This window comes from Toxorhynchites rutilus, chromosome 3 (assembly GCF_029784135.1).
Source record: "Toxorhynchites rutilus septentrionalis strain SRP chromosome 3, ASM2978413v1, whole genome shotgun sequence".
NCBI lineage: Eukaryota > Metazoa > Arthropoda > Insecta > Diptera > Culicidae > Toxorhynchites > Toxorhynchites rutilus.
In genome coordinates this window covers 143,935,188-143,949,604 of record NC_073746.1, presented here as the reverse complement: position 1 = coordinate 143,949,604, position 14,417 = coordinate 143,935,188, and the positions used below count along the sequence as shown (strand labels likewise).

Sequence of the window (14,417 nt, the reverse complement as noted above, 5' to 3'; positions counted from 1 at the left end):
AGGCTTCGGTCGGATTGTCTAATTGCTCGGTAACACTTGTAATCTTCCAGGGGACGGATTTTCCGCACAGCATAGCGTCCGGCATTCAGTTTTTCCGCAAAATCATAATCCGAGATGATGAGATCAGCTTTCCAAAAGACCTCTAATCATAGTTGACGATCTTCGTCGACGCTTGGTTTGCGTTTTGAAACAGTCGTGAGAGTTTTCTTGTACCTTTTCAACACTCGTACGCTAGTACGATTTGGAATAGTCCAGCAATTTTGCCAGCTTCTGAGTTGACGCTGATAGATTTTGGTGAATGATAAATGTGCACAATTAGTTTTCTTTATTCCTTCTGCGTGATGTATATCTCGGAATCACGATACTTTTTAGCCGTGAAAAATCAAACCTAACAGAACTGACTACAGACAATAAATAGCTGTGCGTGCATATCAGACCACTAAGAGAGCCACTATCGCCAAGATAAGAAATCGTCGCAAAAGAGGCACATTTCTGAATGATCCAAGCTTCGGTCTAGTAAATAAGAACTTGGACTTATTTTCGGGCCGTAACGACATAAAACTTTTTGCAGCTACTGATCGTGAGCTCTACTACAACTGTAGTCCACCCGAACGATAATTTTACGCAATCACAATTTTTCGGGTTCCGGCGCCCGGAATCTCTAAACTCCAGAAACCTTGGAAATCTGAGGTCTTCGGGGCTAGTGGCGCCAAGTTTGTGGTTCCACACAAAGTTCGAAGAGACATAATCAGGGATTCTGGTAAAGATAAGATTCTACGCCTTTGATCAAGCTTTGTGAAAAAGATGGGATTCCGACTTTCCCAAACTAGCCAAAGTTCTGCGAGTCAATCTTCATCGCGCTAATGCAGCGTCGATCGTGCTATCTAAGAGGTTTATCAAAAACGCTGTGGATTTAGCTCTAATTCAAGAGCCTTGGGTCCACAATGGAAGAATATTTGAAATTCAAATAGGTTCATGTAAGTTATTCTACGGTAGCAAATTTAGAAATCTCTTCCGTCATAAGAAACTACATTATATGCGTTTCTAGATATCGAAGGTGCTTTCAATAATGCTTCTTATCTATCAATGGCACAGGCCATGAGAAAAGACTGCATATCGATGACTGTATAGTCGAATGGATCCAAAGCTTGCTCACACATTGGCAAATCACCTCGAAGCTGGGACGGTCGTCGATGTCTGGGATTTCAATAGAAGTTGTCCACAAGCAGGGGTTCTATCACCTCTCCTTTGGTCACTAGTGGTTGACGACCTTCTTGGAGCTTGGAGGCAAAAGGTTTCGAAATCGTGGGTTTTGCTGAGGATACAGATAGTTTTAAACCTTACACAGTCTTGGTGAAGGCCTGAGCATAAATTACTCCAAAACAACGCAGAAACAGCATCTGCAGTCTCTTCATCTTGAAAGAGAGAAAATAAAATGCAGCGCTTCATTGAAATACCTAGGCGTAATCCTAGACACAGGAAACTATATCTACTAGAAATCTAAACAAACTCCAACGACTCGCATGCGTTGCTATAACTGGAGCAATGTGAAACACACCCTCAAAAGCATGAAGGCTGTCCTTCAACTGTTACCTTTGAGTCAGCATGTTCAGCTAGGTGCTAAGAAAAGCGCTCTAAAGCTGAAAAATCGATGGAAGAAAATATTAGAAAATATTATTGATCATCCTGGTCAACAGTTTTCAGGCAGAAATAGCTGCAATTAGAGATGTCTGGATTTTCCGTTTATTCGATTGTCGATTAATCGTGGGACTATTTTTAAATATTCGATTCATTCGAATAATTGTATTGTATTCGATTCATTCGAATAATTGTCAGTATTCGATTAATCGAGCGAATATTTATTTCTTGTAATCGAAATGAACAGACATGAAAAAGATTATGATGTCATAATTTTAAAAGTTACATTAAATACAATTTCAAAATACGTGGTACGGAATAATGGTTTTTGAATGAAATAGTATTTCGGTATATTGATAAATTAATCATTTCTTGATTTTTTCGGACGATTGGAAAAAAGAGCACATCATGAAAATGATGCACAATATTTCTATTGCACCAACAGCATTTTTTCTGCTCAAAATTACCTGTTCTTCGAATGTTGTACTTGCACAAAAAGATTATGTATGAGCAGGTCTGGAAATAAACAAAAAAATCCTATCGCAATTCGATAATAATTCAAAGGATTGTGTTATGTTCATTTCGACACAAACACATGCAGCCAGATATCCAATACTCAATGCATAATGGTCCAGGAGATGCATTTAAGTGGAAATTAACATTTAGAACTTGACAGTTATTCTCTAGACAAAACCTGTCTTCGACAAAGTTGTTACGTATAATAGAGCGCTCATTTTCATGTTGTCAAAAATAAGGTGACCAAAATTGTCGAAGAAATAAAAAATCTAACTTTCTTATCTTTATAGATAGAGGCAAACATAGTTCGACAATGTTGTAGTCTCAGTTATTAGGGTGACCATGAAAAAATGGGTTTTTTGTGTTAATTTTTATATTTCAAATTCCACATCAAAACTGTCTTCGTACGACTTTTAGAGCATATCAATACCTTTTTGCGATGCATTTTGCCATGTAACATAGTAACATAGAAAAAAGGTGGTTATTTCAAGAGATAGAAAAAAAACTTTGTTCTACAAAGATGTCTCAAATAACTGGGACTACAACATTGTCGAACTATATTTATCTCTATCTAAAAAGATAAGAAAGATAGATTTTTTATTTCATCAACAATTTAGGTCACCCTATTTTTGATAACATAAAAATAAGCGTTCTATTGTATATAACAACTTTGTGGAAGACAGTTTTTGTCTAGAGAATAACTGTCGAGCTCTAAATGCTAATTTCCACTTAAATACATCTCATTGTGCAATGTATAAATGTTTTATACTTATGCTTGTAAACACTATATGGTAAGAAGAAGCAGATATACTGCCATTTGGCTGTATATGCTGAATTAGTGCTATCATAGAGCCAAAATTTAATGCTTATGGAATGGTTCTGATGGATTGGAAAACATTAATGAACGTGAAGTTTTTATCCACGATGTCAGACATCCCGATTGGGATGCTGTTATTGGCGGTTAAACAGTTGATCTGTTGGGGTTTTAATGTTCCCTCGAGTTATTCACTCCCACGGAAGCCAAAAGGGTCCTATGTTTGCTTTTCCGCTGCACTGGTTTTGCAGACAAACTAACAGGGTTTTTCACCGGTGAGACTTATCGTTGAATTTAGGGAATGGATACTCTTTTGCGACGAGGATTCCCTTGGAAAATAAACGGTGTGCTCTTGTTAACTGTGTCTGCTGCCATATAAGTGAAACACAAATTTCTGTGTTACTCGAAAACTAATCAAGCAAACAGAGCCAAATTTGGCATGTGGAGGGGAGGTCTGAATAACTCGAGAATTAACCAAGCTGTTTCTCTGAGCTTTATAGTCTCTGAGAGAAACAACTCATGGGCATATTATACTTCTGCTGGGCCATTTAACACCGTATGATTGGAAATTTGGAATTTGGGCGCCTTACAAATTAAAACTCGTAGCACTTTTGTTATTCAGTATCTAAAATACAGAACGAGTACAGATGACTGAGGGTTAACTAATCTACGTACTGACGTAGTTATTACCTTAAATTTTGAGAGCACGGTCAAAATAAATCCATTCTCGCTTAGGGGGTACGTATTACACACTTCTCCTATAGATGGAATCAAACTTGGCATACAGAGGTTTTAGGGATTTATAAACGTTTTTATGGTGGTTCGACACTGCTCCCCCCTCTCTAAGGGGAGGCTGCCATACGAATGAAACACAAATTTCTGCATTACTCAAGAACTAATCAAGTAGTTCCTTTTACTTTTTTTTACTTTTTTAAATTTGGTATATGAAGGTTTTAGGAGGCAATAAATGTTTCTATGATGGTATGACACCCCTCTCTCCTCTGGAATTGTGAGGGGGTTCCATAAAAATGATACACATATTCCAACCCAACATGACAATTGAAAATTTTTGGAAAACTCTGAAGGAAAATGGGAAAATTCGAGAAATTCAATTCGCATATGTTCTATAAATTGACAAGCGTTGTTAGTCCATTTGAGTTTGCGCTAACGAAATTGATCTTCGTTCGAAAGTGGAAATGGATTTTAATGTGATAAAACGCACTCCTATATCGTCTTCTATCTATATAAATAAAAATGGATTCGACGATCAGATAGAGTTGCGATAGAGTTGATAAGAGCAAAACTCCAGAAAGGAACTGTTCGATTTAGGGCTGTCTTTATTCTATCATATTTTCTGTATCAAATATTTATTCCAAGTAACGGTGAAATATGTTACTTGCAAGTGGTTGAAAAATCTTCAACGAGAATTGTGTCTGAAAATAAGTTTTGGTAGAAGTACTAGGAATTGTATAGTAAAAAATAATTTTAAAGGGTAGATTAGAAGATCAATCAATGAACAGTTCTGCGATTGAACGTGCACTTAGTAAGAAAACGTGATGTGATAACGAAAAATAAATTTTGGGAGGGACGAAGCTTGCCAAGTCAGCTAGTTATATATATATACAAATATATTTTGTTGACGCGTAGAAATGTAAATAAGTACGCCGACTGTTGGCAGGGGGCACGAAAAACCTAATCAAAATACTATTTCTTATGGCAGTCATCGCTCTTATCTCTTCATCGTAAACAAAAGTTTCCAGTATTATTGTCGAAGAAGTTTCCACTTATCTCAGACGTCACTACTCAACCACAACTGACGCAACGACAGAAATGAAACAGTTGTTTTTATATTTTGATACAATGAAATAAATATCAGTTTATTAATGTGTGTATGCTTCTCGATTCGTGTGCGTACAAACAACTCATTTCGCAATCTTTATCTCCAATGATAACAATCGAATACGGCCGCGTATTGATATACAATATATATTTTTAAAAACTCATTTTATTTTTTGCATACTTATTCTGCTGTTCGTTCGGTTTATTCGCGTTCACATTTTCTTTGAAAAACATTGTGTTACTATCAGAAGTTATAAATGTATGGTTAAGCGAACAAAACAAAAACAAACAAACTTTCCTGCAGATTGCCCAAAATAATCAATATACAATCAAGCTTTATTACGACAACTGTTTTGAAGAGTGCGTCCGTGCATAGATCAGGTTGTATATGTGAATGAATATACATATGAACAAATAGCTGCACTCTAGCTTCTATGCTATACTTCAGTCCACGCGAAATCAATGATAAACCGTTCGTTTTCTATCCTTTTTATGCTCGCTCTCCTTTTGTAGCATTCCGGGAAAAACATGCACATAAATACACTTATTTGATATAAAGATTTACTTATTTACACATAGAATAGTGGTGAAGGTGGCCGTACACTGTTTGCCCGGAGGTCAAATATTTGATATTTTTTGACAGATAAGGTTTGATTTGATATTTGTACAAACACTATTTTGTTTGCCACTCTTCAATTTTAAACAGTAGTAAACAATATCAAACACCGAACATGGAAAAAAATCAACTGAAATATCCAAGGTAACCTAACCATGTACCGACAGGTTCGAAGAACAAACTGAAAAAATATTTTAGGCATCCAATAATTGAATATTTGCTTGTCGTGTTTTGTGTAGAATATATTTGATCAGTACACGTTGACCAAATTTTATCTGTCAAAAAGAGTCAAATATTTGGCTTCGGTCAAACAATGTATGAGCACCCTGAGTAGAAGAAAAAAATACTTCGAGTGCGATAGAGTGACAAACACAGAAGCACAAAATTGGAAATGCGGAAGAAGAAGTGAAGGATCTCGTTGATTTTTTTTGGTAACTTCGCGACTTAGCTGGAGAAACTTTCGCGGATAAAATATAACTTCTAGTAAAGATTGATCTTTTTGGTGATCGTTTTCCTGCACATGTGACAAACTTTGAGCGTTTCAGCGCATTTCGAGCACGCCCCGTGTCCGCACAGGAAAGCCACATTCCGTCGACGTTCCATACAGATGCTACAACAATGGGTTTCCTCAATCTCCATGATTTTGCTTTCCAGATACCGTAGACGATCAGCCGAAGGTTGCCGAGTATCCTTGGGATTGAACAAGAGTTTACCGCTAATCGTTAGACGCCGCTCAATGTAAACCCCACAGGATAAACATTTCTTCATTCGGATTCCACATTCTTCGCATGAAATTTGATGCTGACAGGGCTCAAATATGATCAACAGTAACAACTCGTTGCACACGATACACTCCTGAGGATTGTGATTGATTACTGGCGGGCTAGCGGAAACGGACACTGGAGAAGGGGTTGGATTTTTGTCCGAATACTGACGGCGGCTGATATGCTTGGATGAGCCACTGCCGGATTCCGGTGTGCCCGTCATAATAGGCGATAAGGCTCGACTTGGTGATTGGAAACGTGCGGGACTATCTAAGGGTGCGCTAGGACCGGATGCATCACTGGGTGCAGACGGTTCGATGTTCATTCGTTTGGACTCATCCTCGGGTGATAAAACATTCGAATGATGACTCGGAATCGGTGGTGGTGTGGCCAATACTGCTTCCCGATTGTGGCCTCTATTTCTGCGAGCCGGTGTCGGAGGGTTGGATTGGCAAAATCCACTCGTCCCCGGGTTCGCTACTCCTTCCGGTAATAGAGCCGAATTATTACTTTCCCCTTCGTCCAGATTGTTTCCAGCTAGATTGATCGCTTCCAGATTGATCTGAACGTGATTCAGCGGTGTATCATCTTCCTCGTCTCTAGAGTTATTCAACGATCGATCTGTAACTGGAGGCGCGGTGATGGTCGTTTTCTCTCTTGTAACTCTACTTCTCTCAAATCCAATAATAATATCCTTAATTTGTTGACTAGGTATCCAATCCAGCACTCGCGCTCCTTTGTAATTCACGTCAAGCGGACAGCCTTCTTTAGCAAGAAAACACAAGAGTGCATACATTAGACGGTTCTCATTGACAACTGACGCTAGTGATTGATACATTTCGAAAATCTTCGGCGAATCGGTTGCCGACACTTCTTGTACCAAGTTAGCTTTCTTTATAATGCACAAATGCATAGCGTTGTCCCCGTCTTCGTCTTTCGCTGCAATGTCACATTTCAACTCGACCAGCTTCTCGATAGCTGCGGTGTGTCCTTGCGAAACTGCCAACAAGAATGGCGTCTGCCGTCTGTTGTTTCTTATGTTGATATCTGCTTGTCCTTCTTTCACCAGAACCTCTACCACTTTCGAGTGTCCGTTTAGTGCGGCTAAGTGCAGTGCAGAAAATCCATCGTCTTTCCGCACATTCACCAACTGTCGCGCCAGACGGATAATATTCCTAGCTGCGTGTACATTTCCCTTCAGCGAAGCGTGGTGCAGCGCATTGAATCCCCTCTTGTTCCTAATCGTTAGGTCTAGCGTCGAACAGTTGCAAAGCAACTCCACCACTTCGGTGTTCTCCTTACCGATTGCATCGTGCAACGCCGTATCGCCGTACGCATCCTGAACATTCACATTCGCACCAAACTCTAGCAGTACCTTCACACAGTGCGGTGGTTTTTTGTGAGCCGAAATATGCAGCGCAGAGCAGTGGGAAGAATTCAGCACGTCGATATTGGCATTATGTTGCAACAAAATTCGCATTATTTCCGGCTGATTCCCAAATGCCGCGTAGTGCAGCGTAGAATCTCCCTCCTTGTCGACCACATTCACGTTGGCACCCAGCGCGAGTAGATGTTTCACCAGATCTACGTGGCCCTGATGGGCGGCCACCTGCAGGCACGTTTTGCCTCCGCTGACGCAATCCACCTCCTCCTGGTTGGCACTGCAATAAGAAAAGGATGATTATGAGATATTGTTGAAAATGGAGCAAATGCCTGTACAGAAATTAAGTCAATAAAGTAAGTATTTAAGTAGACACTGCTGACATTGTTGAAGATAATCCAAGACCCCCAGAAATTATAATTTATCTATACATTTATCAGTTGGTAATGCCTTGAATAATAACAGTTGAACTGCTTCTCTTGCTTGCTTTCATGCTTAATTTATGATAGCACACTACAAACTCAAACATAAACAGGCCCATTTCGACGCCATGTTCCATCATTACAGTAGGACGAAGTTTGTTCCAAACTCTAACTTAAAAAAAAGTAGAAAAAAACATTTTAAGTTAAACGGTTTCATTGTGATAAAACATATAAAAATACAGAAAATGTACTAAAAGCTAAAAAATAATTAGGCAAGTAGCAGTTAGTAGTTATCACACCCTTCCTTTAATCTAGGGCATTGATGAGACTAAAATTTTATCGTGGGACATATGATGAAACTATTAACTAATGGATAACGGAAATCCAACGTGCCCCAATTCTTGCTTCATTCTTTCTAGGGCTTACATGCATACTTGATGAAACTCCTACAGTAAGAACTCCGCCTGCGAATGACGGATCTCCTTATTAGCATGATTGAAAAATAACTTTAAACTTTTGAGAACCAGAGTAGAGGGTCCAAAGCCCCTAAGGAGGATGGTTGTAATAGCTGTTATCCATGGCTATTATGCATAGAAAAAAATGGAGAAATCCCTGAGCCAGGAATCTCACCTGTGACCTTCTCAAGTTGAAAAATATATCGTTTATTCGCGGAATATTAAACAATGTTTTAAGGCGACCTTTTCAGGTTGCCAAAAATAATCTCGGTGGCCACGATTGAAAAAAAAAATTAAATATACTAAGACTAATGAATGAAAAAAATATAGTTCGAGAGTTTTTAACATACTTTGGACGCTGAATAACAAAATATTATTTCCAATTTCTCGTTTCGCCGAATAGTTGAAAACTCGCGCTGTCAAAATCACATCACTCATTCTTGCGAATACTCCTTCCCTTCCTCTGGTGACTGTAAGGACGTGGCCGACGTCGTTATTGACTATTTAAAGCATCGAAACTTACACAATGAGAATGAATTGCTACTCTTCTCTTCTTCTTTGTTTTTAAGAGGCTTTAAACTTTGCAGTTCATTCGCCTCTATTGCTACTCCCAAGCGTCATTCAGTGTGTTCTTTGTCAGGGTGGACACTCAATTTAAATTTTTGAATTCCCGCATTTTTCCCGCGTAATTTCACTAAAATCCCGACTATCGAAAATGAAAATATAATAATATTGTGTCGTTAGTTGAAATTGATTTTTGAAACCCGAATTGCGAAAATATGTTTACTTCATTGTTTCCAAGTTCCCCAAGTGACAAAAAATTGGACGGCGTGTTTCTCAGTAACATATTTCGGGTTGGATGTAGGGTTCAGGAGATACAAACGGAATTGTTTCTCTCTCTCTCTCTCTCTCTCGAAAACTTCATTCGACGCCACTGACACGAAGCAAGTAGCACTTTTTTAATGGATTAATTTTAATGACTTGTTCAGACCCCTATTCTAGATCTACATTTCAACTATCAACTAATTTTTTTTCAAATATACGAATGTTTCTGTTGGATGCCATGAGAAAACCATAAAAATGTGAATTAATCGGATAGTGTTTGTTAAGCGTTAATGCAAATTCATTCCAACTTTCAACACTCTTTGAGAATTTGCATTTTCTCGTTCATCAAGGCTGCATCTCTCTGGACGTCCGCCAGCATCTTCAAAAGACGTTGAAAACAATTGTCCATACTCATCCTTTTTGTTATCTGCACAAGCGCCAGGCAGATGTTGTTAATCGATGAATACTTCTAAGCTTAACTCCATCTGTTTCTTCACTATATCCGGAAAGTTAGAAATCACATCCGGCACAATAAACGAGTGCTGGGATATGTCAAAGATGATCGTATGAACAATTTCTTTAAAAATCTGCAGTAGAAATCACGACAGCTGGTACGAAATATTAGGACATTTTATCGGAAATTTTGGCGGAATCCCTTGCTGCTCTGATTGCGGATTTCGTTACAAATCCCATTTCAATACTTCCAGCCAGCAGTAAGTTGGTTTCTGTGAGTCCAAGTTTAATCAGTGATTTAGATTTCACTTCCAGTTGTTCGGGCTCCATAATTTTCTCCATAACAGCTCTTACAAGTCCGTTAGATCGAAAGGAAAATAAACCATCGGTGCCTGTCTGATATTCATGCAAAAACGATTCAACTATCGATGCTACCGTAACGCAAAAAGTCAATTTCGGTCCCAGCACCATTGGCGATTATCTCGAATAGTTTTGGAAGGAAAACTGATGCAAAACTCCGTGTAAAGATGACTTTCCTTAAGCTTATGCTCCTCTTGTTTCTTTGCCTCGCCGATAAACCGTCTGAGGCGGGGTAACACTTGAACTGCACGTCCCGCAACACATTCGTTTTCAACCTAGCGAACATCACAAAACTTCAACGGAAATACAGTTGAACTCGCAGTGTAATTTGCCCTTGTCAGAGAAATGTTTTTAAACATACTGTACAATGCTCTCAAATCATCCAAATTCCAGTCGGTTTTTCTCAGCCCCTCTATGGAAGAATTATGAACCGTATGGAGTCCAGCTCCGGAATCAATTCATTACAGAGCTTTTTTATAATCATTTGAACTGATTCTCTTGATCCATATAATTTTGATCACGTCGAATTATCAGTTGGGAGAGTATAGCAGTTTTCGACAACGACACAGTTTTCTTACCGTTTTATATCCCAAACATTTTTAAAATGTTTCGAATTGAATGTTTTCATGATTAACTGTATTATATTAGTCAAATCAATTCATTCGATACCCATATGCGGGAGTTGTATGAAAAAAGTAATTGGCCATCTTGGAGTTGGATTTATCATAAATAACTGTGACAAGCCCTTTAATATGATACCCATATGATGGGGTTTTCAGAATAAATGTAGTATGTCATTTTGTAACGGTCGCCATTTTGGATTTACATTTTTTCAGAACTAACTGTGTTCTACTAGTCAAGTCCTTTCATTTGATACCCATATTGATGGGGCTTTGAAAAAAATACATATTTCGCCATTTTGGGGTGGTGGCCATTTTGGATTTGCATTTTTCTTAAATAAGGTACAAGTCGGATCATTGCGATATTACACGATGTATGAACTGCTTGCTGTTTGATCATAGGAACAAACATTGCCACATCGCCCCACGCTGCGTCAAATAAACCAGCAAACAGCGAGCTGATGGAAGAAGCTGATCAAAATTTGTCAACTGTGGAGATGGCTCACAAGGTTACTAGCCGAAAATGTCCCAAACGCTCGGAATTTGTTTCGATCCATCCAACCAACCTAAACCCCAAAAGACTTCACAACTTAGTGAAGAAAATTTTCCGTCTTTTAACAAACGGCATCGGGTTCCAGTGCTTCCACCGCTCCTAATCGACAACCGTACGGCCCAACTGTTGGGGACGTGAACCATCCGACAAACTCGAGCACTACGACAAACAGCGGAGTAGTGAAATTACTCGATGCGTGACCCATTGAAAAGTTTGGATTTGATCCGCTCTTTGCTAAATTAAATCGTAGGCTAATGTGAAAACGAGCGAATCATCGTTTACCTCCCTGATTCTCGGCTAATAAAACTTGGTCGTACCAGTTCCGGGGGTGGAGGAGTTGCCATCGATTTGCGGAGCAACATCCAATGGCGACTCCATACAAGTTTCGCACTGAAAACTATCGAAGTCATGGAGGTGGAAATCTACACTTCGATCGACCATCGCGACCTACGTGTTCCAGGATCAGGGAAGGTTGTGCTCTCTACTGTGTTAGTTGTTGGTAGACTGACCAAATAGTTCAGGAATAAAAACGGGACACGTAAACTAGGAAAACTTTTATATCAATATATATATATAGGGTGTGCAACTTACTACGTTATGTTTTTTTGCATGAAAAAACATTTATTTTAATAATAAAATGAATTAAAACATTATTCAAAGTATTGGCCATTGCTAACCCTTTTTTCCCATCAGATTCCGTCGCGAAGCGTTCATTGTTTGAAACCAAGAACGAATCCAGATCAAAGTTCAGTAATTACAACGGGCAAGGATATTTGTTCCACCATTAAATGTTTTCATATCTCTGAACAGGAAGGTATTTACTAATGCTACTTTGAAACAGTTTTAAGAAATTTTGCCTTCTTGATTCCACCTGAATCAACTAGACTTTTTAGAATAGTTTGCACCTCATTAGTCAAAAACATTTCTCCCCTTTTCTGTTACAAAATTATAATAAAATAAGACGTTCTTCTTGCGAATGAAAATAAGAAGGTAATCGGTCAAAAATACTCAGAATCCTCTCGATAGAAAGAAGGAGGAGTAATGCGTTAACCTGCTCAATCAATTCTGCATAATGTTCACCGAAGAAGTCGCAAAAGCACTTCAATTATTCTACATTAACACACAATTGGCGGACAAAATCTTTCCCTGCGAATACTCTGAGCAAGGTTAAAATCCAAATTCCAATATTTTTCAATACTCAAAATACGGTACAGATTGATAAAAAGACGGGACAGTCAAAAATGGTCGAAAAAACGGTACTGTCACGTTAAAAACGGTAGGTTCGGTCAGCCTAGTTGTGGGGCAACCGAAAACGAAATGAAACTGGCATCATCCGGCTATTATAACATTCCGGCGCCGAAGAATCCAACCAGGATTCATAAATCGGGAGTTCATTCCATCCTGGATGTATTCCTATCTAAAATGGCTATCCCTGAGGACCCTTGTCGTATTCGAGGAATTGCCATCCAATCAGTACCCTGTGCTGCGGGATCTGAGTCATTCTACCCAGGCGATCATCAATCAGCCTATTCTATTATCCTATTAACTATTATCGAACAAACTGGGCTGAACGAACAAAAATATTTGTCAAACAATCTCTCTAGGGTATGCCAGGCAAGAATATTGGATCTTAGAAATAATGATTTCAAACAGAAACTTCGAAAAACTCATCCCTACTCTACTGTATGTGTGATAATATTTGCACCATCGTTCAATTAAGGTTCCCGTTTCACCTGTGCATACAATGCTTTGGTTTTCTTTGCATGCACGTAAGCTACAATTCATCTCATAATAGGCTGCGAGTAAAAGAAACCGATGTCCTTAGTTTGACAGTTGCACCATGGCTAAGTGGCAGCGTATTCTTGTATTCACGCACATATGTCGCACAAAGACATTTCATTTTCCGTGGTAGTGTCCCGTTGGACCGTGAAAAAAATCTTAGACCCAAGGAAAGAAAGAACGGTCGGCTCGGATTCCGAGGGTTATCGTTGCCATCGAAGAAAAGATTCGGGCGAATCCAGTGCGTTTAATAAGAAAAATGGCGATGGAACAGGGAATCAGCGACTTTACGACACGGAAGATCGTAAAGGAAAATTGAATGGGTGAAGTCGGAGGCACGGAAAAAACTCATATGATTACCAACAGCCGAGTGATGTAAGAATATCATGAACTTACTCGATCCAAAAACACCGGTAATCCTGTTCATCGACAAGAGCATGTTTACCGTCGATCCCGTATCAAATTCCAGAACCGAATTGAGCTTGAGCTTGAACTTGGGTAGACTATACACTTCGTAGTTGCTCTCCGTGATTGACCTGAACCAACCAAATTGCACAAAGAACACACAGAATGACGCTTGAGACTAGCAAATCATTCTCGTTGTGTAATTTTCGGTGATTCGAGCTTCAAATGGTCAATAACGACGCCGGCCACGTCCTTACAGTCACCAGAGGAAGGGAAGGAATGTTAGTATGATATTCGCCGCCCGAAGGCCAGAAGGGTCGCCTCTATAGCATGGTTCCCTAGCGAATACCATGGGAGAGATAGTTGTTAGTGGGATAAGGTAAGAATCAGGATTCACTATGGTAAGTGATGTGATTATGTAAACACGAACTATCGACCACTCGACAAAATAAAATTCCGTATATCTTCTATGTTACAACACGCGGCAGAGATAATTTTTAGTCAACCTGAGATGTTAAACCTGTAAATTAATTTGACCGGCTATACAATATATTATTTATAGGGCGTCATTTTTATCGAACTTCAATCCTTACTTTGGGAAACCTAAGAAGGTAACCAAAATTTTGTTAATCATCGAGCACTCGTGAAGTCGGAGAGATATATTTACGAGACCTGAAGAAGGTTACCAAAATAATTCCTCTAAAAACCTCTCGCCAGTTTCATGGCGACATATTTATTTAATCATCGAGCAAACTCTTTATCGACCTCCAATCACGACGTCGGAGAGATATATTTAGAAAAACCTAAGAGTGCCGACAAGAGAGTTTCTCTACAACCGCCACGAATATTATAAAATCGATCTGTGTGAACATTAAATTTTAGAACATCTCCTAAAATCTAAAATCAACAAATCAAAGATCATAAATTCATTTAGACACATATACAGAACAACAAAAATGTGTGTGCGGTATGTCGTT

The 14,417-nt window shown here is 39.0% G+C and overlaps 1 protein-coding gene across 3 annotated transcripts in view; it reads right to left on the bottom strand.

The window, feature by feature from the left end:
* Nucleotides 1-4,955: 4,955 nt before the first annotated feature.
* Nucleotides 4,956-14,417, bottom strand: part of LOC129777657 (E3 ubiquitin-protein ligase MIB2) — a 95,894-nt gene continuing 86,432 nt past the window's right edge. For all 3 annotated transcript variants that reach the window (XM_055784057.1, XM_055784058.1, XM_055784059.1), the window contains one exon: nt 4,956-7,848. In XM_055784057.1, the coding sequence (XP_055640032.1) occupies nt 5,904-7,848 (1,945 nt within the window). In that variant the 3' untranslated portion in view covers nt 4,956-5,903. The remainder of the gene's footprint in view (nt 7,849-14,417) is intronic.